The sequence below is a fragment of the Tupaia chinensis genome, unplaced genomic scaffold (genome assembly GCF_000334495.1).
Source record: "Tupaia chinensis unplaced genomic scaffold, TupChi_1.0 Scaffold000235_1, whole genome shotgun sequence".
In the NCBI taxonomy this organism is placed as follows: domain Eukaryota; kingdom Metazoa; phylum Chordata; class Mammalia; order Scandentia; family Tupaiidae; genus Tupaia; species Tupaia belangeri.
This window is the reverse complement of record NW_006159713.1, coordinates 3,917,189-3,941,376: the sequence shown is the minus strand read 5'-3', so window position 1 is coordinate 3,941,376 and position 24,188 is coordinate 3,917,189. Positions and strand designations below refer to the sequence as shown.

The 24,188-nt window shown below is 47.3% G+C and overlaps 1 protein-coding gene across 1 annotated transcript in view; it reads right to left on the bottom strand.

Annotated features, from left to right (window-relative positions):
* Nucleotides 1-298: 298 nt before the first annotated feature.
* Nucleotides 299-24,188, bottom strand: part of LOC102485716 (metallothionein-4) — a 25,983-nt gene continuing 2,093 nt past the window's right edge. Inside the window, exons 2-4 of the mRNA XM_006148394.1 lie at nucleotides 2,359-2,424; nucleotides 922-987; nucleotides 299-391 (exon numbers count right to left, since the gene is read on the bottom strand). Of these exons, the coding sequence (XP_006148456.1) occupies nucleotides 300-391; nucleotides 922-987; nucleotides 2,359-2,389 (189 nt within the window). The 5' untranslated portion in view covers nucleotides 2,390-2,424 and the 3' untranslated portion in view covers nucleotide 299. The remainder of the gene's footprint in view (nucleotides 392-921; nucleotides 988-2,358; nucleotides 2,425-24,188) is intronic.

The following is a 24,188-nucleotide window of genomic DNA, read 5'->3' as shown; positions in this document are numbered from 1 at the left end:
AACTCCCTAGACCCCGGCCTGTCCCTATTAAGCTCACCCATGCTGCCGGACCTTGGAGGAAGCAACCATCTGAACAGTCAGCCCTGGTCCTGCCAGGTTAGGGTGACACAAAGATCCGAACAACCAGACAACCCATGAGTGGAAACTTTATTGCTCCAAGCACTTTACATGAATGTCACCAATCCCACATTCGGGCAAATATATAAAAAGCACAACCTACTGTACAATCATTCCTACTCCTCAACTCAGGCACTACACAGATGCTCCCCACGCCTCTCCCCCGGCAGGATGGGTGGGCTTCAAGGGCAGCAGCTACACTTGTCTGAGCCTCCTTTGCAGATGCAGCCCCGGGCACACTTGGCACAACCCGGGGGGCAGCAGGGACAGCAGCCTAGAAGGGTCAGAGATGGACAGATCAGCGTTGGACAACACTCTCATGCCACCACTAACTCTCCCACCACTTAGAAGAAGCAGGAGAAGAGACTGTGTACAGAGGTTTCCATCCACATTAGCAGGATACCTGGAGCAGGAAGTTGTGGGATGTTGGAGCTGGAAGGGATCTCGATGGTCATCTAAAGTCCATTGGAGACCCACAGAGAGGAAGGGGTTTGTCAAGGTCACCGGACAGTGGCAGATCTAAGACTAGAACCTGGGGCTCATGATTCCAGGCCAGTGCTCTGTCCATGTCACCACTAGGCAGGACAGAACCTTCCCTCAGGCTCCTTCCTGCTCCAAACACAGTGGATGCCCTCATCCCCGGGTGGACTGCAGCCAAGTCTCTGCCCTGCTCTCATTCCAGACCTCTCGCAATAGGTAAAAGACACCCACAACTCCCTTCATTCCACCATGGCTGGACGACTGAGGAAGGGACACGCCATCTTTCTGGCTCCTGGCGGATGGTGCCCAAATCACTATACTCACTTTTCCGACACGTTTTACAGTTGCAAGTTGTACATTTGCAGTTATCTCCACAGATGCAGATTCCTCCTAGGAGAGAGCACAGAGCCATCATGAACATGAGGTCAGAAGTGGAGTGGGGGACCAGCAGGTGGCATGGTAGTTAAGGACACTGGACTCCCACGTGGTCAACTGCGGTTCGAGTCCTGGACCTGGTGGCTTGCTTTCTCACTTTCTCTCTCTCTCGCTCTGTCCTTCTCTGGTCAAAAAATTAAAATAAATAAATAAATGATTGTAAATAAAATAATAATTAAGAAAAAATAAGTGGAGTGGGGAACACAAGGCGTGCTGCCAACTGCCACAGTGGCAGGCTTTCGGAGTGTCTGAGGAGTGGCTGGACAAGAGGGTGACAGTGCTACAGAGTGTCACCCTGGGGTCAAGGATCATCCACTGGTCCCCAATCACAAGCCAGGCATGGGAAGTCTGGGTGGGGAAAGGAATCAGTATTTTTAAAAAAGCACCTCCTGGATGACTCTGATGTACAATCAGGCTAAGAACCACTACACCAGGCCAACTTTAGCAAGCTCAAGCTTTCTCTGGCAACTATGGAAGCTTTCAGGCCCACCTCACCTTTGCAAGGCCAGATGGAAACCAAATGGGAGAAGAAATGGAAAGGACAAAAGCAAGCCCAGAGTGAGAGCCACACCTGGTTTTCATGCCATAAAAACCATCTACACTTTTTAAAAAGTCATCTCATTTATCATTTGGAGTTTTAAAATGCTGGAAGCTACTCTTTTTTGTACGTTTTTGGTGCAGATGTGTCCTGTTAAGAGGAGGAAGGCTCGTGAGACCTCTGGATACCATTTTCCAAGGTATAAAAGCCCAGAAGGGCTTTAAACTTTGCTCTGTCTCTTACTGGCCAACATGCTTCCCTGGAGTTAAGTGGTTTAAGAGCTGAGGGATCCACATACGGGTATAACCACTCCCCTGACATCCGCAGGTAATGATTTTCACTCTAGCCGAAGGTAAGGATTTTAACGCTTTCCCAGCAGCCGTGGGATGTGAGCAGCTGGGAACAACTAACCTGTTTACAGATGAGAAAACTGAGGCCCCAAAATAATGTGTCAGTTCGAGTGGCAGCCATGGACTAAAACCATTTGCAGGTTTAGGGCCAGAACTCTTCCCCCATTCCCCACTTAGTGGCTTCTCCTAGGGACCTATGGCTAGAAGGACGGGGTTTCCAGGCACTCCCATCAGCCATTCCTGGAGACAGGCTGTCAACTGTAGCCAATCAGCCTGGGAGTCGACAGAGAGTGGGAACTGCTCCTGAGGTCACCAATCTGGGGCAAACCCCATTGGTGGCTCCTAACTGGAGGAAAAAGACGTTTTAGTCAGAGCCCTGCAGACTCCCTGGGAAGCTGATACAAGGTTCAGGACCCCAGGGTGGGCTTCCCTACTCACCAGACATGCAGGTGCATTCTCCGGGGTCCATGGTTCAGATGTCCGGTGGCTCGGGTACTTTCACGACTGGGAAAGGGAGGCTGAGTGAGCCGCCACGGAGGCTGCCTATTTATAGCCAGGTAGGTGTAAACTGTGGTTCACCCCACCTCTCCCTGGGGCCAGACGCCCTGCACACGGCCCAGCCAGACGCCGCGGGCTGGGGGTTGGAGAGAGCAGGCAGAAGGAGGGCAGGGGAGAGGCCAAACAGTGCAGTCACATGGGTGGCTTCTCACAAGGGGTGCAGGTCACTGTGGCTGCTCCACCTGCCCGACCTGCCGAGGTGTCAGGAAACCAGGCTCAGGCTCAAACAGCACTCCTGGTGCTCAGACTGGTGGCCATATCCAACCAATCACCACGTCCCATGCATGCTATTCTGTCATTTCTGTCTCCTTCATGGGGCTGCTCCTGCCCTCGCTCAGGGCTTTGTTCTCTCTTGCGCAGTTTGACTATAAAAGCCCTTACCACAGGCAGTGGGGCCTCCACCGTTGGCCCAGGCTTTGGAAGTTCCCACCTGGTTGTGCCCCTTGCCTAAGGGGAGAAGGTGGAAAATCAGGAGGATATGCCCACCCAGGGCTTGCAGCCTCTTCTTTCTAGACCACACATGGAGTGATATAAGGAAGAAGGATTTGGGGGAGACTGAACTGCCCCCCAGGGTCCATCATGGCCCCATTCTTTGATCTAGACAGTGACCACTTTCCATTCTTACGTAGAGTACCCTGTAAATGGTACAGCTTCGAGCTCTCCCCACAGCTGTCATCCCTACCCACTCCTCTATAGTAATTCTGGAGCTGCTTCTCACCTCAGTTCCTCCAGGAAGCTGGCTCTGATTTCTCCCTCTCCCAGATGGAAGAACTCTTTCCTTTGGTGTGTCTTTGATGATGTGTTTGCACATTTACTACTTTGTACTTTGCTGTGTGAATGATTATTTGTGTTCCTGACTCTTTCCACCCTCACCCCAACCTGGGAGCCATCAGGGGAAAGACCTGTATCTGAAACCTCTCTACACTTAATACCCTGCACGATGTTTAGTGGATGTTGAATGAACGCATGAATGAATGAATCACATAAATAGCTCAATGACTGAAGACATGAGTGAGAGTGAGTGTACGAGTGAGCAAACGAATGAGTAAATGAACGGGCGAGTGAATGTTGAACTGACAAATGCAAAGGACTCTGCTAAAACCTGCCATCACCATTCAAAAAGACAAGAAGTGGGGCCTGGTCAGACGCAGTGGAGATAGTCCTCCAAGTTCTCAGCTTAATGATGTCACCATCATCTCCATCGTGCATCTGGAAGGCCCACCTGGGCCTCAGTCTGCCCCTGGAATCATGAATTGGAGCTGAGAACTTCTAATGAGGAGAAAAGGATTCAGCGCCATGGTTACTGGAAGGGCATGGTGACCATCTCTAGGTCTCAGCTCCTGGTCTCTGGATGGCAGCAGGAAAGTATTGGTAAGTAAATATCTCAGACCAGCCTGTGGCCTGGTGGTTATGTGAGCTGGGTTCCACATGCCCAACTGTATGGTTCAAGTCTTGGATGCGGCAGTACGTGTGTGTGTCCCCAAAATCCTGAGAGGAGGGAAAAATGGAAGAGAAGGGGTTGTGGTGTGACCATGCTCCCAGGGAGGCTATTTTCTTGCTTTTCTTCTCTCTCTATTTTTGCCTCTCTTAGCAAACACACATGCCCTCTGGGAAATTAGAAAAAAAATCATTTCTTTGGAGAAGTGACTCTTAGCCTTTTTGGGTGATTCAAGGAGCCCTTTAAAAATCTGATGAAAACTCTGGACTCACTCCCCAGAAAAAAAGCTCAAGACTACATTTTTCCTCACAAGTTCAGGGATTTTGTGGCTCTTCTAAATCCCAGTGATGAACCCCTGAGGGGTTCCAAGGTAAGAATTTCTCTTGGCCAGCCAGTGGCATGGTAGTTAAGGTGTTTGGGTCCCACATGGCTGACTGTGTGGTTTGAGTTTTGGACCACGAGGCTTAAAAAACATGCTGGGTATATGTGTGTGCATGCCCCAAATCTCAAGAGAGAATGGAGAAGAGGTTGTGGGGTGGACATCCCTCCTGAGGGGAGTGCTTTCTCACTTCCCCCACCTCAGCCACCCCCCCAAACAAATGCATGCACATGCCCTACAGCAAATTTATTTTTGGGGAGATTTTTGCTATAGGGCACATGTGCTCACCAGAGAGACAGAGAGGCAGAAAGTAAGAAATTACCTCCCCAGGGGGCGGGGGGATGACCACTCTGAAATCCCTTCTCCTCCATTCTCCTCTCAGGATCTTGAGCATGTACGCACAAGTGCCCAGAATGAGTTTCAAGTCACCGGGTCTGGGACTCAAACCGCAGCCAACTATGTGGGAGTCCAGCAATGTAACCACGATGCCATCTGCCAGTCCCACCTACAGCAAATTTTAAAAAATAAAAAATAAAAGAATTTCTCTGCAGGGGCAGACAGTGGCTCAGTGGTAAACACAATACTCTAGGGCTGACCCACATGGGAGGTTCCAAGTTCACATCCAGAGACCTCCCTGAGTACATCGGCACATGTTTATATGTGATCTGGAGCTGACTGAGGCTGGGGTGGACCCAGATATCAAGACCCTGTTGGGCGTACCTGTCTCTCTTTCTCTCTGTTTCTCACTTATGGAAGAAAGACAGATATACTTAAACAGAACTAATAATCCCACTGCCAAGAAGCCATTTTGCCTGGAGCAGTTCTTCTCTTCCCACACAGTCATTTTAGCTCCTTTGAGCCATTGAGGCCTAAATAGCCCTTTCTCTGGTTATGGCCTCTACTTTGTGCACAAGTAAATGCAAGTGGTTTTCTCAGAACAATGAAGCAGGTTGTTCCCAAAGGAGGATCTAATATTCAGCCTCTCACAAAGTGTCAACCAACAGAGCTTTTGTCTTCTCCCCTTCCCGTGAAGGTAAAAGCTAACCACATGCTGCTTCTATGCAGAAAGAAGTTTCTGTGACTCATGGTCTAGGGAGGGGGTTTCAGCCAGCAAAGATGGCAGAGAAAGATCCTGTACCCCAACGCCACACCCTGGTCTGTGCTTTGCTTTTGGAATTTCCATCCTTCCCCATACAGGGACTCTCATGATATGGGCGTTCCCACTACAGGAACCGGAAGCCATCGCTTTCATTTTGCTGTTTATAAACCGGCTTCTCTAAACTCCAATCTCTTGCAAAATGAACTTATCCCAGTGGCGAGGCACACCAAGGGCCACCACACAGTACTTGCTCAATAAATACTTCTGGGCTGATGACAAACAAACGGCCCAATTAATCGTCACATCCAGGCTGTCTTCTCTGTCAAAGAGATTCAGAGGACTTTATTGTTCGCCAAGAGCGGTCAAAAGCTTGAGATCTAAGGCCTGGGTCCTAATCCCACATCTGCTTTTTTTTGCTGGATGATTTGGGACAAGTCGCTTGACCTCTGTGAGCCTCAGTTTCCTCATCTGCAAAGTCTGGCTCAAGCAAATGACAACCCTCCAGCGCTGTCACTGTGCAGGCTAAATGAGGGACTGTGTAGGAAACACTTAGCGTGGACTCTGGCACCGTATTACCATTATCGTGGTTACTATGTCATTATCATTTTCTGGGCCTAATTCGGCTTGGCAGAATGGGTCAGTCATTCACTGGTTTGTATGTTTCAGGCTCGTAGACCCCCATCAGTTCTAGAGTCCTGTTGTGGAGCTTTAGCCTCTGGGCTCCCAGATTTATTTTTTATTTTTGGTCTATATAGCATGAGAGCTCCCTGGAGGGAGAGAGACAGACCCAGATACAGAGACAGAGAGGGGGAAAGAGAGAAATCACCCCTCCCCCCAGGGGATGGCCACTCAATCCCTTCTCCTCCACTTTCCTCTTAAGACTTTTGGCACACATGCCCAGTGTGAATTTCAAGCCACTGGGTCCACCACTCAAACCATAGAGTTGACCATGTGGGTTGACCCATGTCTCAACCTCCATGCTGTCTGCTGGCCCCAGGCTCTCTGCTTTTAAGCTCAACCTAGTTCCTTCTGGTCCCAGGGCACTGTTCTTTCTCCCTTGGTTGCAGTTTCACGAAACTCTTGGAGGCAAAGTTGAAATCCCAGCGCTCTTCTGGGGTATTTCTGGCTTTCGATGCAGGCCTAGGCATGAGACAACTCTTCATCTCCCTCACATGAAGTTTTTTCCTGGCCACTTTATCTAAAAATTTCATGAAATCAGAGAAGGTAGGGGACCTGTGGGAGACCAGCTTAAATCCCTAAATGTCAAGCTCTGGAAGGACTCTGAGAAGTCGGGTTAGTTTCTTGCCTAAACAGGGAAACAGAGGCCGGGACCAACGGGCCCACCCCTGGCCAATGAGCTTAGGTTGATGGCAAGGGGTTTTGAACATGGCTCCTCAACTTGTCACTAACACCTACCCTTTAGATCTGAAGCCCTTGCGACAGAATTGTTTAGTAATTTGGAGTCTTATGACTTTATAAACTGTTGATTAATTATTTTTTATTAGACAAAACTTCCAACATACTAAGAAGTACAAAGAACAGTATTCAAAACGCGGTTGTATCTACCACCCAGCATGAACAGACGTCCATATTATTGTCTTCGCTTCAGCTCTTTTAATGACAAGAAATTAAAAATTAACAGGCTCAGGGCTTTAAACCCCACCTATGTGCTGGCGACTGTCAACTGACTTCTAGCACGGGCCTCGCTTCGGAACTCCAGACTTGCAATTCCGGTTGCCACTCCATGTCTCCATGTCTCACACGTGGAGTCTCCCCAGCTGAGCTCCTGCTCCCAGTCTCACCTCCAACCACGTCCTCCCACTGTCTTGTCTGCCATGACGGCTGCCACCTGGTTTGAGCCACCATCATTGCCTGCCTGGATTCAGCGCTCACTTCCTAACCGGGTTCCCTGTTACTCTCCTCTTTCCTGCTCTTCTTCCCTGTTCACCATGCAGGACTCAAAATGAACCTGTTGAAATAAAGGGTGGGGCAGCAGGTAGCGTGGTGGTTAGGGCAGCTGGTTCCCACATGACTGATGGCATGGTTCAAGGCCCAGACCCAGTGGCTTGAAAAACTCTGGGTGCACGTGTGTGCATGCCCAAAATCCCAAGAGGAGAATGGAGAAGAAATTGCAGCGTGGCCCTCCTCCCTGGGGGATGACTTCTCTTTCTTCCCATCCTCTCGATCTCCCTCTGGTGAGCACACGTGCCCTATAACAAAATCATGAAACAGAACGAAGTGAAATTCTGATGCATCGCTATTCTCAGAATCTTTTTCAGTCCTCACATCTCACTTGAGTAGACAAATTGTGGGTCACCCATAGCCAGCCCCTGTTACTTTCGTCTCCTACCGCTCTCCCAGCCTCGGCCCATTCCAGCCTTCCTGCCTTCTCACTGCTTGAACTCATGAGGCAGGCTTCAGTCCCAGGGCCTTTGCACACCTCTAAAAGATCATCACATAGAAATCTGCTTGGAGGGACTAGCAGTTAGCGTAATGGCTATGTCGCTGGACTCCCATGTAGTCAACAACAGTTCGAGTCCCAGACTCGGTGGCTTAAACTCACACCGGGCGTGTGTGCGTGCCCAAGATCCTGAGAGGAGAATGGAGAAGGGATTGCGGCATGGCCATCCCCCCTGGGGGGTGATTTCTCACTTTCTATCTCTCTGTCTTCCTGGCGAGCACATGCACCCTATAGCAAAAACCTCTCCAAAAAATAAAAAGAAGAAGAAATCTGCTTGGCTTACTCTTCATCTCCCTCACATGAGGCTTTTTCCTGGCCACCTTATCTAAAAATGTTACCCTTTCTCTTAACACTTGTTGAGTGTTTTTTTTGCTTTGTTTATCCTCCTGGGTACTTACTGCCACCAAATACACTGTCTATTTTGTTTACTTACTGATTATCTGACTCCTGTTCCAAAATGTGGGCTACACCTGGGCAGGGATTTTGCCTGTGTTGCTCACTGCTGCACACCTGGCTCATAGTAGATGCTCAGTTTGTTGAATTAATATAACAGAGTCAACTTTTTTTTTGAGGGGTTTTTGTTATAGGGCGAGTGAGTGTGCCAGAAAGACAGAGAGAGACAGAGAGACAGAAAGTGAGAAATCACCTCCCAGGGAGATGGCCACGCCACAATCCTTCTCCTCCATTCTCCTCTCGGGATCTTAGGCACACACGCATACACAGAGAAGCCCTGTCTTAGAGAGAATCACACATATTGGCACATGCCTGTGGTCACAGCTGGGAGCCAAGGCAGGAGGATCAGGACAGCGAGGCCCTGCCTAAATAAACAAACATATAAAGGGAGATGATGGCCAGTGAGGAGAGCAGGAGAGGAGAGACTAGTGCAGAAACCTCAAAGGAGAAGCCAGAAGCCATGAAGTCCCAGTGCCTGGGATGCAAAGGGCCCCTTCTGTGGGGGGCTGGCCTTTGGGAGGGGATGCTGGTGGAGAGGACCAAAGGCAGCCCCTTCCCTCCCACCCACTGCTTACTCCTCCCCTGCAGGGCTAGCCAGATGCTTCGCTCTTGTGATTCAAATTCTGATGACTGTGCTGAGAGCATTTTAAGGATTTTACCATCAGGAAGAGGCTCTACAGATTTTTCTTTTTAGAGACATTTTTACTACAGAGTATGTGCACTTAACAGAGAGACAGAGAGATACAGAGAAAGAGAAAGTGAGAAATCACCCCCCAGGGGGGATGGGGGTGATTTCTTCTCCCTTCTCATCCACTCTTTTCTCAGGATCTTGAATGCAGTGTGCACACACACGCCCAGCATGAGTCTTAAGTCACCAGGTCTGGGACTCGAACCATGGTTCAAACAACATGGGAGTTCAGCGATGTAACCATTACGCCATCTGCTGGTCCCACTCTCCGAGTAGTTCTAAGAAAGCCTCTTCCCTCTATCAAAATATATACAGACACACAAAAGTCTGCCTCTCTTGTCCCCATTTTCACTCATGGAGCCCTTGTGAAGAAGCCCATAGTCTGTGCGTGACCAACCATCAGGGAGGCGGGGCCCAGGGCTGCAGACTATAAAAACCAGGCCAGGGCTAATTGGGAGTCACCTTGCTCGATGCCCGAACCACCTGTGCACTCGGCAGGCTTCGATGCTCCCCAGGGCTTGCGGCTGCAGGTTAATTACATAGGACTCATCTCCACAGCTATAATTCAGTACCCACTGGGCAAGTGAAACCCTCAGCTCTGCACACAGCCCCGAGGAAGGATGAGTAAGGCCAAAGCAGACAATTACCCACACTCGTTGCCCGCGGCAGCAAGGTGGCTGGTCCAGGTTGGCTGGCAGCCAGACCAGGAGGCTCCCTGTCGCCTTCCCTCATCCTTCCTCCTGCTCTCTCTCTCTCCCTCTCTCTCCCTTTTTCCCATAGAGAGAGTCAGAGACAGAAGCACTCCCAACAGGGTTTTCAAGTTGAGACTCACCTCTAGTCTCAGCCAGCCAGGATCACGGGCACGTGAACACCAGCCAGTGTGCTCAGGAAGGCCCTGGGACACGAACCCAGGACCTTTCCCATGTGGCTCCAGTTGATTACCACCACACCGTCACCTGGCCCCATCCTTCTTTTTTTCTTTCAGTCTACTTTTTCCTTTTTAAGGATATATTTTTAAAATCTGATTTTATTGATTATTATTATTATTTAATTTGCAATGAGCATGTTTGCTCACCAGAGAGAGACAGAGAGAGAGAGAGAGGGAAAGTGAGAAAGCATGCCACCAGGTCTGAGACTCGAACCACGGTCAGCCGTGTGGGAGTCCGTCACACCACCTGCCGGTTCTCATTCTATCTTTCTTTAATCAATCATTTAAAAAACCTATCTGGGGCCTACCATATGCCTCCCATTGTGTTAACCACGTGGCTGGGACAAGTGGGCACCCTTGGCCCTCGGGAGCATGATGTCCCCCCACATTTGGCTAGCAGAAAGGGAGACAGCGAGTAGGTAGGGTTCGGCAGGGTAGGGCGGCTCTTGAATGACCCGACTGAGCACCTCTTTCAAGGGCATGCTCTGCGTGCTTTACTCGCCTCACCCTCGTCTTGGCTCTTCGTGGCTCTCAGGCTCGGTAACCTCTGGGTTCCTCACAAGTGTTGGGGCTGGCCTAGGGCCTTCCCATTTGTGCATGTTCAGTGTCTTGGGGGTTCACCAAGGTATATTACAGGGGCTAAGGCAGGTGGGATGCTAGGTTTCATCTGTCACCCACTTTCCCTATTGAAACAGGCAACTTCTCTGTCTGTCCGGTGACTTCGCCCATCCCATCTCACACACACACGCTTTCATGGAGGCAGCGGGCGTAGCAGGCATGCAGCTGGAACCAGGTGGAAAGCTGCTGGACACAAATCCTGTCAGAGGTCAGTGGGCTTGCCCCGGACAGCATGGGAACGACGGTGACAAATACGCACCTGCCATCCCGAGCGCATGGAGCTCCTGACCCAGTGCTTGTCCTTATTTTCTCCCTCCTTAGTTATTTATTCCATGTTAGAGAGAGACAAATGAAAGAGAGAGAGACAGCACCTCTGATGGTCTGATGGAGTCTTGATGCCATTATCCACCCCACGCCTCAGTCAGTCCTGAATCATGGGGACACGTGTGCCCTTAGTATTCTGTGAGGGCTTTGGACGTGAGCCAGTAACCTTCTCTTCTCCTCCTCCTCCTTCTTTCACTTTTTTTTAAATAAAAAATTTAAATTTGAGGGGCCAGCAGGTGGCATGGTGGTTAAGGCACTGAACTCCCACAAGGCCAACCACAGTTCAAGTCCCGGACCTAGTGGCTTGCTTTCTCACTTTCTCTCTCTCTCTCTCTGGGTCTCTCTCTGGTCAAATTAAAATAAATGAATGAATAAATAAAATAAGTAATTCTTAAAAATTTTGAAAATTTGCTCTAGGGCACATGTACTTGCTGGAGAGAGACCAAGAGAAAGAAAGATGAAGTGAGAAAGCACCCTCCAGGGAGGGAATGGCTATCCTGCAATCCCTGTTCCTCCATTGCTCTCCCCTTTTGGGAGACTGGACACCCATGCTCCTGGCACGTTTCTCAAATCACTGGTTCCAGGACTTGAACCACAGTTTTCCTTGTGGGATCCAGCTACTAAATTACCATGCCACGAGCTGGCCCATGGCCTCCTCTTCTAAAAACAAACAAACAAACAAACAAAAAACAAACAAACAAAAAAACTTATTCTCAATTATTTTTGAAATAGTTTAAAATAGAGAATTAAATATTACACCTTCCAACATTAAGTCCTATTTATTTCATTTTCTTTTTTGAAGGAAGAAAACAATCGAAGAGAATAGAGAATCATCTTCCCTCATTTCCTTCTTACCCCACCACCAAACCAGGGAACCAGTTTCACAGATTATCATGCCTGCACATGTTTTGCTTTTTTTACTACATATTATGTGTCTACAAATATTACATAGTCTGGTTTTATAGGTTTGTAAACCTTATATAAAATGGCATCATTCTCTCATAGCTCTTTATAAAGGTTTTTTTTTTTAATTATTTTTACTCAGCATTTTGAAATCTGAGATTTTAACTGCTTGATGGCCTTCTATTTTATGACTATTCCACAATTATCCTTTTCCTTATTGGTGGACATTTAGATGTTTCCACTTTTTATTCTTTTTTTTTTTTTTTTTGGAGAGGTTTTTGCTACAGGGTATGTGCACTCACCAGAAAGACACAGAGAGACAGAGAGACAGAAAGCGAGAAATCACTCCGCAGGAGGGATGGCCATGCCGCAATCCTTTCTCCTCCATTCTCCTCTCAGGATCTTGGGCATGCATGTACACATGCCTGGCATGAGTTTAAGCCACCGGGTCCAGGACTCGAACCACGGTTGACAACATGGGAGTCCAGCAACATGGCCATTACGCTAACTGCTAGTCCTTCCACTTTTTCTTATGATAAATGCTGCTGCAAGTGAGTATCTACATATGAAGAGTCTTCAAAAAGTTAAAAAAAAAAATTATCAAAAAAGTTATGCATGGATTTCAAAATTCTTTGAACCTAAATTAACTCATATTTTCTTTCCATTTTGCAAAGACTTTTCGAAGTCCCCTTGTATATGTGTTTCCTTATGTGAAATGTGACACAGTTTTTCCAGGGGGACGCCTAGGTGTGAACTTGCTGGTTTGAAGTCACATAATCATTCCACTTTACTGAATATTTCCAAACTGTCCACCACTGAGGTTTACATTCCACAAGCAATATACCCAGGTTCACATTTCCTCATATCTTTGCCAGCACTTGGTATTGTCAGACTTTTTCATCTTTGCCAATTTAACTATGTGCTGGGCTTTGGCTTGGCCCTCTGTATGTGACAGATATGACAAGTGAAATAAATGGCACTTTCTTGGAGGTCAATTTGTGTTTCTCTAATTTTTTTAAAGAATTATTTTATTGAACTTAATTTATTCATTCATTTGTTTATTTATTTCAATTTGACCAGAGAGGGACAGAGTGAGAGAGAGAAAGTGAGAAGGCAAGCTGCCAGGTCTGGGACTCGAACCGTGGTCAGTCATATGGGAGTTCAGTGCTCTCAACCACCATGCCACCTGCCAGCCCCATGTTCCTCTAATTACTAACGAGGTTGAACATATTATTGTAAGATTTTAGACCACTGAAGTCTCCTCCCACGGCCCAGAGTTCCATCTAACGTGTGGCACTCCGCAACTACACTAACCATTCCCATTCCCTCTTTGGGAGCGGTTTCTATCATGTTCTCAGACATGCTGCATGTCACTCTGTCTTCCCACCAACCTGGTATTTAATAACTTACTGGTTTCTGGAGCTAAAAAGTGACCTCTGGAGAGGAAGGTAATAGGCTGGTCTTTCCCCAGGAAGGTCACTTGAAGTGGGCTGGAAAGTAGAGGTGACATCCCAGAGCAGTGTCCTCAGCCTTCAGGTCCTTCACAAGGAGTCACTACACCCACAGGTTTGCTGACTTGGGCAAAGTTCATCTTAGGTCCCTGTACTTTATCTACCATGCATTTTTTTTTTTTTTTCCCTAGAGAGTTTTGCTATAGAATGCGTTTGCTTGCTGGAGAGACAGAAAGACAGAAAAGGAGAAATCACCCCCCAGGGAGGATGGTCATACCACAGTCCCTTCTCCTCTATTCTCCTCTCAGGATTTTGGGGGCACACACACACACACATATCCCGCATGAGTTTCAAGCCACAGTCAGCCATATAGGAGTCCAGCACCTTAACCACTATGCCACCTGCTGGCCCCCTGCCATGCATTTAGAACCCTTTTCTTCCTGTTATACTTAATTCATAGCAAAGAGTTCTTGACTTGCTCTACAATGTCCCCCATGAGTACTTGAAGGAGGAGAGAAGCAGAATAACTCTTAGGATTAACATGATTCTAGAACTCTAGAGCGATAGGGCAGTAATGTCATCCAAATCCTAATCCCATCCCCACTGATAGTGGGGGAGCCTCCAGAGAGGAAGGACTTTGCCTACCATCCCACCCCCAGGGGAATCAGCTGAGTGAGGGGACAAAGTGTATGTGTGGGAACCTCCCTGCCCCTCTGAAACCTCTTAGATGGTAACAGAATGTGGCCTTTTGCAGAAACACCTGCTTGTACTAAGGAACTGTTGAGGACCCCACACGGTGCCACACACCTCACCCAGGGGCAGAACGCAGAAGTTTTATGGTGTAATTGAGGGACTGAGACATCCGGAGAAGAAAGCATTGGTGAACATCACAGAGCGTGTGCTCAGATGGTGAAATAAACCGATGTGCCTCATGGGCATCTTAAAGAGTTTCTCTCTGTCTTTTTTCTTGCTTTTCATCACTTTTCCTTTTCCTCCTGCTTTTGTCACTTCTCTTCTCTCATTCTTCTTTTGCCCTCTCACCTTTCACTTTTTCTCTTCTTTCTTCTTCTCTCTCTCCCAGTGCAAGGACACCAGCCTGGGACTCGGGGCACCTAAATCCTCTAAACTCACTGGTATCTTTCACTCACAAGGTCACTTCCCTGGGCTGGGCCTCAGTTTCCTGAGACATGGAGGAGATTCCATAGCGGATGAATGCTCAGGCCCCTCCAGCTCTGTTCCTGGTACTGGTAAGACCAGTGTTTGAAAGATACCTGTCTCTAGGATTTCCAGGGAGGTCCCCAAAACAATCTGTAGCTAAAACTTTGGGATCCAAACCTCTCACTTTGTTTTTAAATTTTATTCATTAATTTCTTCCATGAACATAAGAGACAGAGACAGAAAGACAGTATCCTAACAGGGTCTTGATGCCATGACCCACCCCAGCTTCAACCAACCCTAAATCGTGGGCACGTGCATGCATGGTATACTCAGGAGGTTTGTGGATATGAACCCAGAACCTTCCATGTAGGTCAACCTTAGACCATCACATTTTACTATCATGCAGCTGTCCAGACCCTCAAAGTCACTTTTCAGAAAACCCTTTCCAATTGCTCATTGTCCATAGTTCTGAAACCCCAGGGGTCTGCAGACTTCCCTTTGAACAGCCCAGAGACAGAGGGACCACGATCTCACCACAGTCACAAAACTCTTGAGCACCCATCAGGGATTTCACCGATAACCCAGAACCACGGTGTGTTGGCTACTTGCTGCTTTTTCCAGTACAAACCTATAGTTCTCTGAAAATGATCAAATCATCATCAATAAATGTTAGGAGGAAAAAAATCAAAGATATGCCACCTGCTGGCCCCCTGCCATGCATTTAGAACCCTTTTCTTCCTGTTATACTTAATTCATAGCAAAGAGTTCTTGACTTGCTCTACAATGTCCCCCATGAGTACTTGAAGGAGGAGAGAAGCAGAATAACTCTTAGGATTAACATGATTCTAGAACTCTAGAGCGATAGGGCAGTAATGTCATCCAAATCCTAATCCCATCCCCACTGATAGTGGGGGAGCCTCCAGAGAGGAAGGACTTTGCCTACCATCCCACCCCCAGGGGAATCAGCTGAGTGAGGGGACAAAGTGTATGTGTGGGAACCTCCCTGCCCCTCTGAAACCTCTTAGATGGTAACAGAATGTGGCCTTTTGCAGAAACACCTGCTTGTACTAAGGAACTGTTGAGGACCCCACACGGTGCCACACACCTCACCCAGGGGCAGAACGCAGAAGTTTTATGGTGTAATTGAGGGACTGAGACATCCGGAGAAGAAAGCATTGGTGAACATCACAGAGCGTGTGCTCAGATGGTGAAATAAACCGATGTGCCTCATGGGCATCTTAAAGAGTTTCTCTCTGTCTTTTTTCTTGCTTTTCATCACTTTTCCTTTTCCTCCTGCTTTTGTCACTTCTCTTCTCTCATTCTTCTTTTGCCCTCTCACCTTTCACTTTTTCTCTTCTTTCTTCTTCTCTCTCTCCCAGTGCAAGGACACCAGCCTGGGACTCGGGGCACCTAAATCCTCTAAACTCACTGGTATCTTTCACTCACAAGGTCACTTCCCTGGGCTGGGCCTCAGTTTCCTGAGACATGGAGGAGATTCCATAGCGGATGAATGCTCAGGCCCCTCCAGCTCTGTTCCTGGTACTGGTAAGACCAGTGTTTGAAAGATACCTGTCTCTAGGATTTCCAGGGAGGTCCCCAAAACAATCTGTAGCTAAAACTTTGGGATCCAAACCTCTCACTTTGTTTTTAAATTTTATTCATTAATTTCTTCCATGAACATAAGAGACAGAGACAGAAAGACAGTATCCTAACAGGGTCTTGATGCCATGACCCACCCCAGCTTCAACCAACCCTAAATCGTGGGCACGTGCATGCATGGTATACTCAGGAGGTTTGTGGATATGAACCCAGAACCTTCCATGTAGGTCAACCTTAGACCATCACATTTTACTATCATGCAGCTGTCCAGACCCTCAAAGTCACTTTTCAGAAAACCCTTTCCAATTGCTCATTGTCCATAGTTCTGAAACCCCAGGGGTCTGCAGACTTCCCTTTGAACAGCCCAGAGACAGAGGGACCACGATCTCACCACAGTCACAAAACTCTTGAGCACCCATCAGGGATTTCACCGATAACCCAGAACCACGGTGTGTTGGCTACTTGCTGCTTTTTCCAGTACAAACCTATAGTTCTCTGAAAATGATCAAATCATCATCAATAAATGTTAGGAGGAAAAAAATCAAAGATGACAGTTACAGGGTATAGAAGGGGAATAATGATCGGCTGCACTCGTTTCCTGCATTGGACAGGGTTGATGATAGTTCGTGGTTCTGCTCAGCGTCTGCAGTTTCTGACCTAATGTCTTTGCACAGATCAGGTCTGGAAAGCCAAGCGTGAGAATGAGGAAGAGTGAGCACCATGACCACGGTTGGGCATGAAAGCCTGGTATGCTATAATAGGATTCCTGGGCCAATTACTGGTCTGTGTGAGCCCCAGATGGACACAGGTTTGTGGCTTCCACTGCTTTGATTCCATCTCTCTCTGTGGCCTTAGGCAAGCCACTTGACCTCAGTTTCCCTGCCAATAAAATGGGGATAATAACACCCCCCTCTAAGGGTGCTTCTTAAGAGTAATTGGCCGGTTTTGGCAGGGCACTTTGAAGAAGATTGCTATGAGGATGTTCTGCTGGCCCTGGAATTTTCCTTGGTGCAAATATCAAACAAATGAGGACGGCCAATGTTCTTATTCTGGCACCGCCAGCCAAACCATTCTCCCCAGCTCAGTTGGAAGAGAAGAAGGGGGAGGGGCTGTGATCACAGCCTGGACCTGCCTGGAATATTAAAGGCACGGTCTTGCCTTTGATGCCTGTCTGCAACGCTCGTTAATTTTAATAGGAAGTGAGCAGAGGCGGGAAGGCTCTGTCTGGCCGAAGAAAACAGGTTGAGGCCAAAGAGGGTTAGTGCCAACTAAATTTGGATCTTGTTGGCTTTGAAGTCCTTGGCCCCAGTGCTGGAGTTGCAGGACAACTCCTAGCTGTCAGCAGGATGGGAGGCCGGGGACAATGACTTTTGAGTTCAACGCTCAGCTGGGAGCAGGCAGCTCCTGTCTCAACTACGGAATCACCTTAGATTAGCAATCTCTCAAACTGGTGAATTTCTTGGGAAACTTTGAATAGGGGTCTCAAGTTTAAGTGCATTCAGGAGCTAAGTGGTTATTTGCGTGTGTATCTGTGTATAATATTCCAATTTTTAAACATTGATCAAAGTTGTTTACTTATTTTTTTTAATACTCTCCTAGTGAACAAACATATCCACAGGCCAGAGAAGTCCCTAGGGTCCTGTTTTATGAGCTTTGCTTTGGCAACCTAGAACTTCATAGCTGCAGAATACCTTAAAATTCAACCATCCAAGCCTTTGGTTACCATTTTGTAGAGACTTCAGACTCTAGGACCTTTGTTGAGAACATTAGACTCAATCAGGAAGAGATGCAAAAAATAAAAACCTTAGAGATCGTGATTCTGTATAGAATTGGAGTAGGACTTGAGATGGGTTGGGGTGGTCTCATTTTTTAAAAAATATTTGTTCATTTAATTTTATGTATTATCATTTTTTAAATCTGCTATAGGGCACATGTGCTCACCAAAGGGTGCGGGAGGTATAAAGTTAGAAAGCAAGCCACCAGGCCCAGGACTCAAACCACAGTTGGCCGTGTGGGAGTCTAGGACTTTAACTACTATGTCCTCTACGGCCCCGTCTCAGATTTTTTTAAAACTCCTCCGGTAATTCTGTTTTTTTTTTTTTTGGAGAGATTTTCACTGTAGGGCTTGTGCGCTCGCCAGACAGACAGAGAGAGACATAGAGACAGAAAGCGAGAAATCACCCCCCAGGGGGGATGGTCACGCCGCAATCCCTTCTCCTCCATTCTCCTCTCGGGATCTTGGGCACGCACGCACACGCGCCCGGCGTGAGTTTTAAGCCACCGGGTCTGGGACACGAACCGCGGTCGACTACGTGGGAGTCCAGCGACATAGTCATTACGCCAACTGCTGGTTCCCTCCGGTAATTCTGTTTTATACCTAGGTTTGGGAGACAGTGAACCTAATCAGTCTCGCTTAGTGGTTTACATTTTTTTTTTTGGGGGGGGTGGGGGAGATGGTCATAAACTTTTTTGGGAAACCAAATCAATGCTTTCACTAGGCGGGATTAAAAAAAAAGATGTCTATCCAGAAAAATAATTGTATGCAATGCCAAGAGGTCTTGAATATTGAATATCCTCCCTATGAAGTTCATCCATGGTCACCAGGAATCTCCACTGTGCCCATTGCTAGAATCCCATTTACAAGAACAATGAACATGGTCTCCAGGGTCTCACTTATACTCCTCCAGTGATGGGGACTCATTACCTTTGGAGGTAGCCTATCCCTTTTTTTGGAGGTAGAGTACTTTTTTAAAATAAAAACGTTAGGTTTCTTTCTTTCTTTCTTTCTTTCTTTCTTTCTTTCTTTCTTTCTTTCTTTCTTTCTTTCTTTCTTTCTTTTCGTATCTGTCTCTCTCAGCAGGATGGGAGGCCTCTCTCAGCAGGATGGGAGGCCGGGGACAATGACCTTTGAGTTCCCCGCTCAGCCGGGAGCAGGCAGCTCCTGCTACCTGCCTCCACGTTCATTGTTCTTGTAAATGGGATTCTAGCAATGGGCACAGTGGAGATTCCTGGTGACCATGGATGAACTTCATAGGGAGGATATTCAATATTCAAGAGTGAGAGGGACAGAGTGAGAGAGACAGAGACAGAGAGACAACATACCCAACAGGATCTTGATGCTACGATCCACCCCCAAACTCACTGGCCCTGGATCATGGGCTCATGCATGCTCAATGTACTCAGGGAGGTCTCCAGAAGCAAACCCAGAACCTTGTCCTGTGGATCAGCATCACACAGCATTGTGTATCACTATTCCCCTGCCCAGCCCAGAGAGGGATGCTGGTCACCCAACCTCTACCGTTAGAAGGAGAAAACAAGATGTAAAAAGAGTCCTTTTTTGTGATGAGCACAAGCCACTCTTCTCCACCTCCTGCTTTTACCCACAAGCCCCACTTCTTTCACCTGGCGAATTTCTCTCATTTTCCTTTGGTATAGAAGGCACAGCTGCTGCAGGAAGCCAGCGCTAGGTGGCCAATGTTAAGGAGTTGTTCCTCTTGGAATTTGGGATTTCAGGAACAGATTCTTGACCAGATCTTAGTGATCCTATTCATACTACCTCACCCCTTTGCCCCCTTTAGAGACCCCTTTCATTTATCTGGTACAAAATATCAAACCTGAAAATTTACTTGAACTGTTTCTTCATCCTTTCCCTGTGGCCAATCCCCTTTGAATGCCCTGGAAGATGAGCCTTTTCAACGTGAGTCAGGTACAGCTTGGAGGTACAAGAAGCATGAATGTTCCCTTGAATTCACTTAGCTCAGCACTCTTGCTTTGAGTGGGGTCTAGTGGGCACTTGTGGGAGAGGAATTCTGTTTTCTGTGAACTTCATGGCATTGTTGATGCACTGATCATTGGCCAAAGATTGACCACACTGTTATAATGGGCCATAGGCTCATTTCCTGTCACCAGCCTCAGATCTGTCAGAATTGTGTCATAACCATGTCCCGTTGGGGGATGCTTTATTTCTCTCTCTCTCTCTATCTCTATCTCTCACTCTACTCACCCTCCCTGCCCCCAATGAATGCATGCTCTGGCATTTTAAAAAAATAAAAACAGGGACCAGCAGATGGCATAATGGTTATGTTGCTGGACTCCCACATGGCCGACCGTATTTTGAGTCCCAAACCCGGAAGCTAGAAACTCATGCTGGGTGCATGTGCGTGTATGCCCAATGGAGAAGAAGGGATTGTAGCATGACCATCCCTCTTGGGGGTGATTTCTTACTTTCTGTCTCTCTTTCTCTCTGGCAAGCATACATGCCCTATAGCAAAAATTTCTCTTAAAATAAATAAATAAAAATAAACAAAAATTAAAAGTCCTTGTCCTCTTAAAAAGAGAGAAGAAAATAACACCCATGAATACTCACAAATTGTAATATGCAACAGGTAGAATGAAGTTACTCTTTAGCTGAGACTTGTAGAGGGAAGAACATTCCATATGCAGAGGGACTATGTAAGGGTCTTGCAGTGAGAGAGCTTAACTTTCCTGAGAAATTGAGAGAAGGCCAACGTAGCTAAAAGTGGTAACTAAGGGGAAAGAGATATTGGGTTGTCAGGAAAGTTATGATGCACCTTTGCATAGAGAAAGATAGAAAAATATGTCATGACTTTCCCCAACAACCTAATTACTTCAAGAGTTGTGAACCAAGGTTTCAGTAGTTTCATGTATGACGAAGTGAGCCAGGTCAGAGACAACAGGGAACAGTGGGGACTGTGGCAATTTGGAGAAAACACCACCTGTAAAGGAGGCAGTTATCATTTAACTCCAGCCAGTCAAGAGGTGAAATCTGTGAGTACAATTTTGCTACCTTTTGATTTTTCAAGAGAATCCTCAAATAAAGATTTTCTTTTTTTTTTAAAGTATTATATATTTCATTTTATTTCTTCATTCATTTATTTTAATTTGACAAGAGAGAGACACAGAGAGAGAGCGCGAGCGAGAGAGAGAGAGAAGGAAAGTGAGAAACCAAGCCACCAGGTTCTGGACTCAAACTATGGTCAGCCATGTGGAAGTGTCCAGTGCCTTAACTACCACACCACCTGCTGGTCCCCTCAAATAACAGTTTTTATACAGGGACCAGCATTTGGCTGGTCTCCCATGTAGTCGACCGCGGTTTGAGTCCCAGACCCAGTGGCTTAAACTCACGACGGGCGCATGTGCGTGCGTGCCCAAGATTCCGAGAGGAGACTGGAGGAGAAGGGATTGTGGTGTGGCCATCTCCCTGGGGGTGGGGGGGGCGACTTCTTGCTTTCTATCTCTCTGTCTCTCTCTGTCTTTCTGGAGAGCGCATGTGCCCTATAGCAAAAACCTCTCCCCTCAAAAAAAGGTTTTATATGAAATCTATTTTTAAAAAGAGAGAGAGAGCTGGCCTTATAGCCTAGTGGTTAAAGGAGCCAGATCTCACATGGACAACCATAGTTTGAATCTTACTCCAGCAGCTTGAAAAACATGCTGGATGCATGGGTGCGCATGCTCCAAATCCCAACGGGTTGGCGATATGGAGGTGAAGAGATTGTGGTGTGACCACGCCCCAACAGTGGGTGCTTTTGTTATAGCAGAAATGAACAGGGAGTCCCAATATGTCAACAAAGGAAAAATCTAACACATCAATCACTTACCAGGGATCATGGTGAGACTTCCTGGCATCAAGAGAGGAGAGGTTGTCTATCTATATCTATCTATATTTTTTAAAGAATTATTTATTTAATTTTAACATCATTATTATTTTTAAAAATTTGCTACAGGGCACATGCACTCACCACAGAGAGAAAGAGAAAGTGAGGAAGGAAGCCACTAGGTCTGGTACTTAAACAACCGCTGGCCGTGTGGGAATCCAGTGCCTTAACTACCACACCACCTGCTGGCCCCAAGGTTATCTGCTTTTATCACCTCAGCTTGCTTGCTTGCTTTTTCTTTCTTTCTTTTTTTTTTTTTAAAGATTTATTTATGTACTTAATTCCATTTGTTATTATTATATTTTAATTTGACCAGATTGAGAAAGGGAAAGCAAGAAAGCAAGCCAGGACTCGCACCGTGGTCGGCCACGTGGGAATCCAGTGCCTTTAACCACCATGCCACCTACCAACTCCACCTAAGCTTTCTTTAGATCACCTAGAAAAGATTTACAATCTTCCCTCCTTCAGTTCTACATATGCACACAGAAATTTTCCAGGTCAACATCCCACTTTCCACTCAGGGCAATAAACTGATACAGACATAATCATCCTTAAGCATATGCTCGTATCTTCAAAGTCTACACTGGTCATTTGTACTGACTCCCCAACCAGGTAAAATAATTCCCTTACCTAAGGAGAAGTACACAAGTGTAACAGAAAGCCTGTGGATTCAAACAAAAGAGCCAGCTACAGTGACAGACCTCCCCTCCTAAATACTCATGACAAGACCCCACAATAAAAGCAACACCTAACCCATTCCCAGTGCAGCTGTCCTCTTCTGACAGCTGCCCATGCGTGCACCATTCTGGCACAGGGTGTCTGTTTTCTGTTAAAAATCTCCACTTTCCTGGGACCACCAGGTGGAGTGGTAGTGAAGGCGCTGGACTCCCACATGGCCAAACATGGTTTGAATCTCAGACCTGGTGGCTTGCTCTCTCACTTTCCACCTCTCTCTCTCTCTTTGTCTCTCCTTGGTCAAATTAAAAAATAATGATAAATAAAAGAAATAATTCTTTAAAAAATAGTTTTAAAAATTCCACTTTTCTATGAAAAACTGATCTTTTCCTACTTTAGTTGCAGGTATGGCTTCGTTCTGTGTCTCAGGGCGGGTCTCTAACCTTAGAGGCCTGGACCCAAAGAACAGAGTTTGCACAACGCAGCTTCTCTCTGTCTCTGTCGGATAACACTTTCTTCCTCACCCCTCCTCTCTAGTGAGCACATGGGCCCTGGGGCAATTAAAATGGCATAATGGTTACATTGTCGCTGGACTCCCACGGAGTTAACTGTGGTTTGAGTCCCCGACCTGGCAGCTTGAAACTTACACTGGGAGTGTGTGCCCAAGATCCCAAGAGAACAGAGGAAAAGGGATTGCAGCATGGCCATACCCCAGGGGGGGTGATTTCACTCTTTCTGTTTGTGAGCTTCTCTCCAGTGAGGATAAGCACCCTAAAGCAAAAATCTCCCTTTAAAGAACAAACAAAAGAAAACACAAATAATTATTTAAAAAAAAAAAAAAGAGTTGAGATCCTTACATTGGTGATAACCTGGGTGCAGCCTCTTTGCAGCCCCTGAGCCAGGAAATCCACAGTAGATCATGAAGGATTATAGGGAGTATTTCTAATTCATGTGGAGAAACCAAGGCCCAAAGTATTCTCAGCTTCTAGCTTTTCCTCCATTTAGTAGTTTCCAGAGGAACAAGAGGCCTTTCACACAAAGGCTGATTTTCACATCGGGCCCAGGCAAGCTTTTTCCTGGAGGGCTTGGTTTCCTCATTTGTAAGGGGAAGTTGTGTTGGGCAGTTGCCTGGGGTTACTAGTGCGGGGGGGTTAATTAAAGTTTGAAAATTACTTTGAAGAGTCCCAACGTCCCAAAGCAGATGCGCTAAGTAGACCCAGCAAAGCTCAGAAGGAGATTTCAAAGGGCTCGTTCCTTAAAGCGTACCACTGAGATGCCCCACCCCATTCCCATATCCAGGGGGCCTTATGTCCGAGGGAATATGAACAGGTAGCTGCCCTCTGCTGTGGGAATCCCTGTCTCCCAGCCAGCCTGTCCCTTCTGTCCGCCTTTCCTTCCTTGCCCAGGTACTTAGTGGCTCCTTCTAAATGCCAGTCAAGCACTAGAAATACATCTTGGAAGCTTGCAGCCCAGCAAGGACAATAGAGTCAGAAATTATACGTGCGGTGTACGTTAAAAGATGGGACTTGGGCCCAGCAGGTGCCATGGTGGTTAAGGTGTTGGAATTCCCACATGGCTGACCACAGTTCAAGTCCCGAACTTGGTGGCTTGCTTTCTCCCTCTCCCTCTCTCTGTCTCTCTTCCTCTGGCAAAACTCATGTGAAAAAATAATAAATAGGGGCGGGCAGGCGGAGGGCCCTGCTCCCGTACTGAGCGAAGGCGGCGGGCAGGCGGAGGGCCATGCTGCGGGCCCACCTGGGCCCTGCGCGGGGCCGCGCCCACCCCGGGACCGAGCCGAGCGGGGTGGCGGCCCTCCACCCGGGGCTCTGCCCGGCGTTCAGCTGCCTCTCCCGGGCGGGCG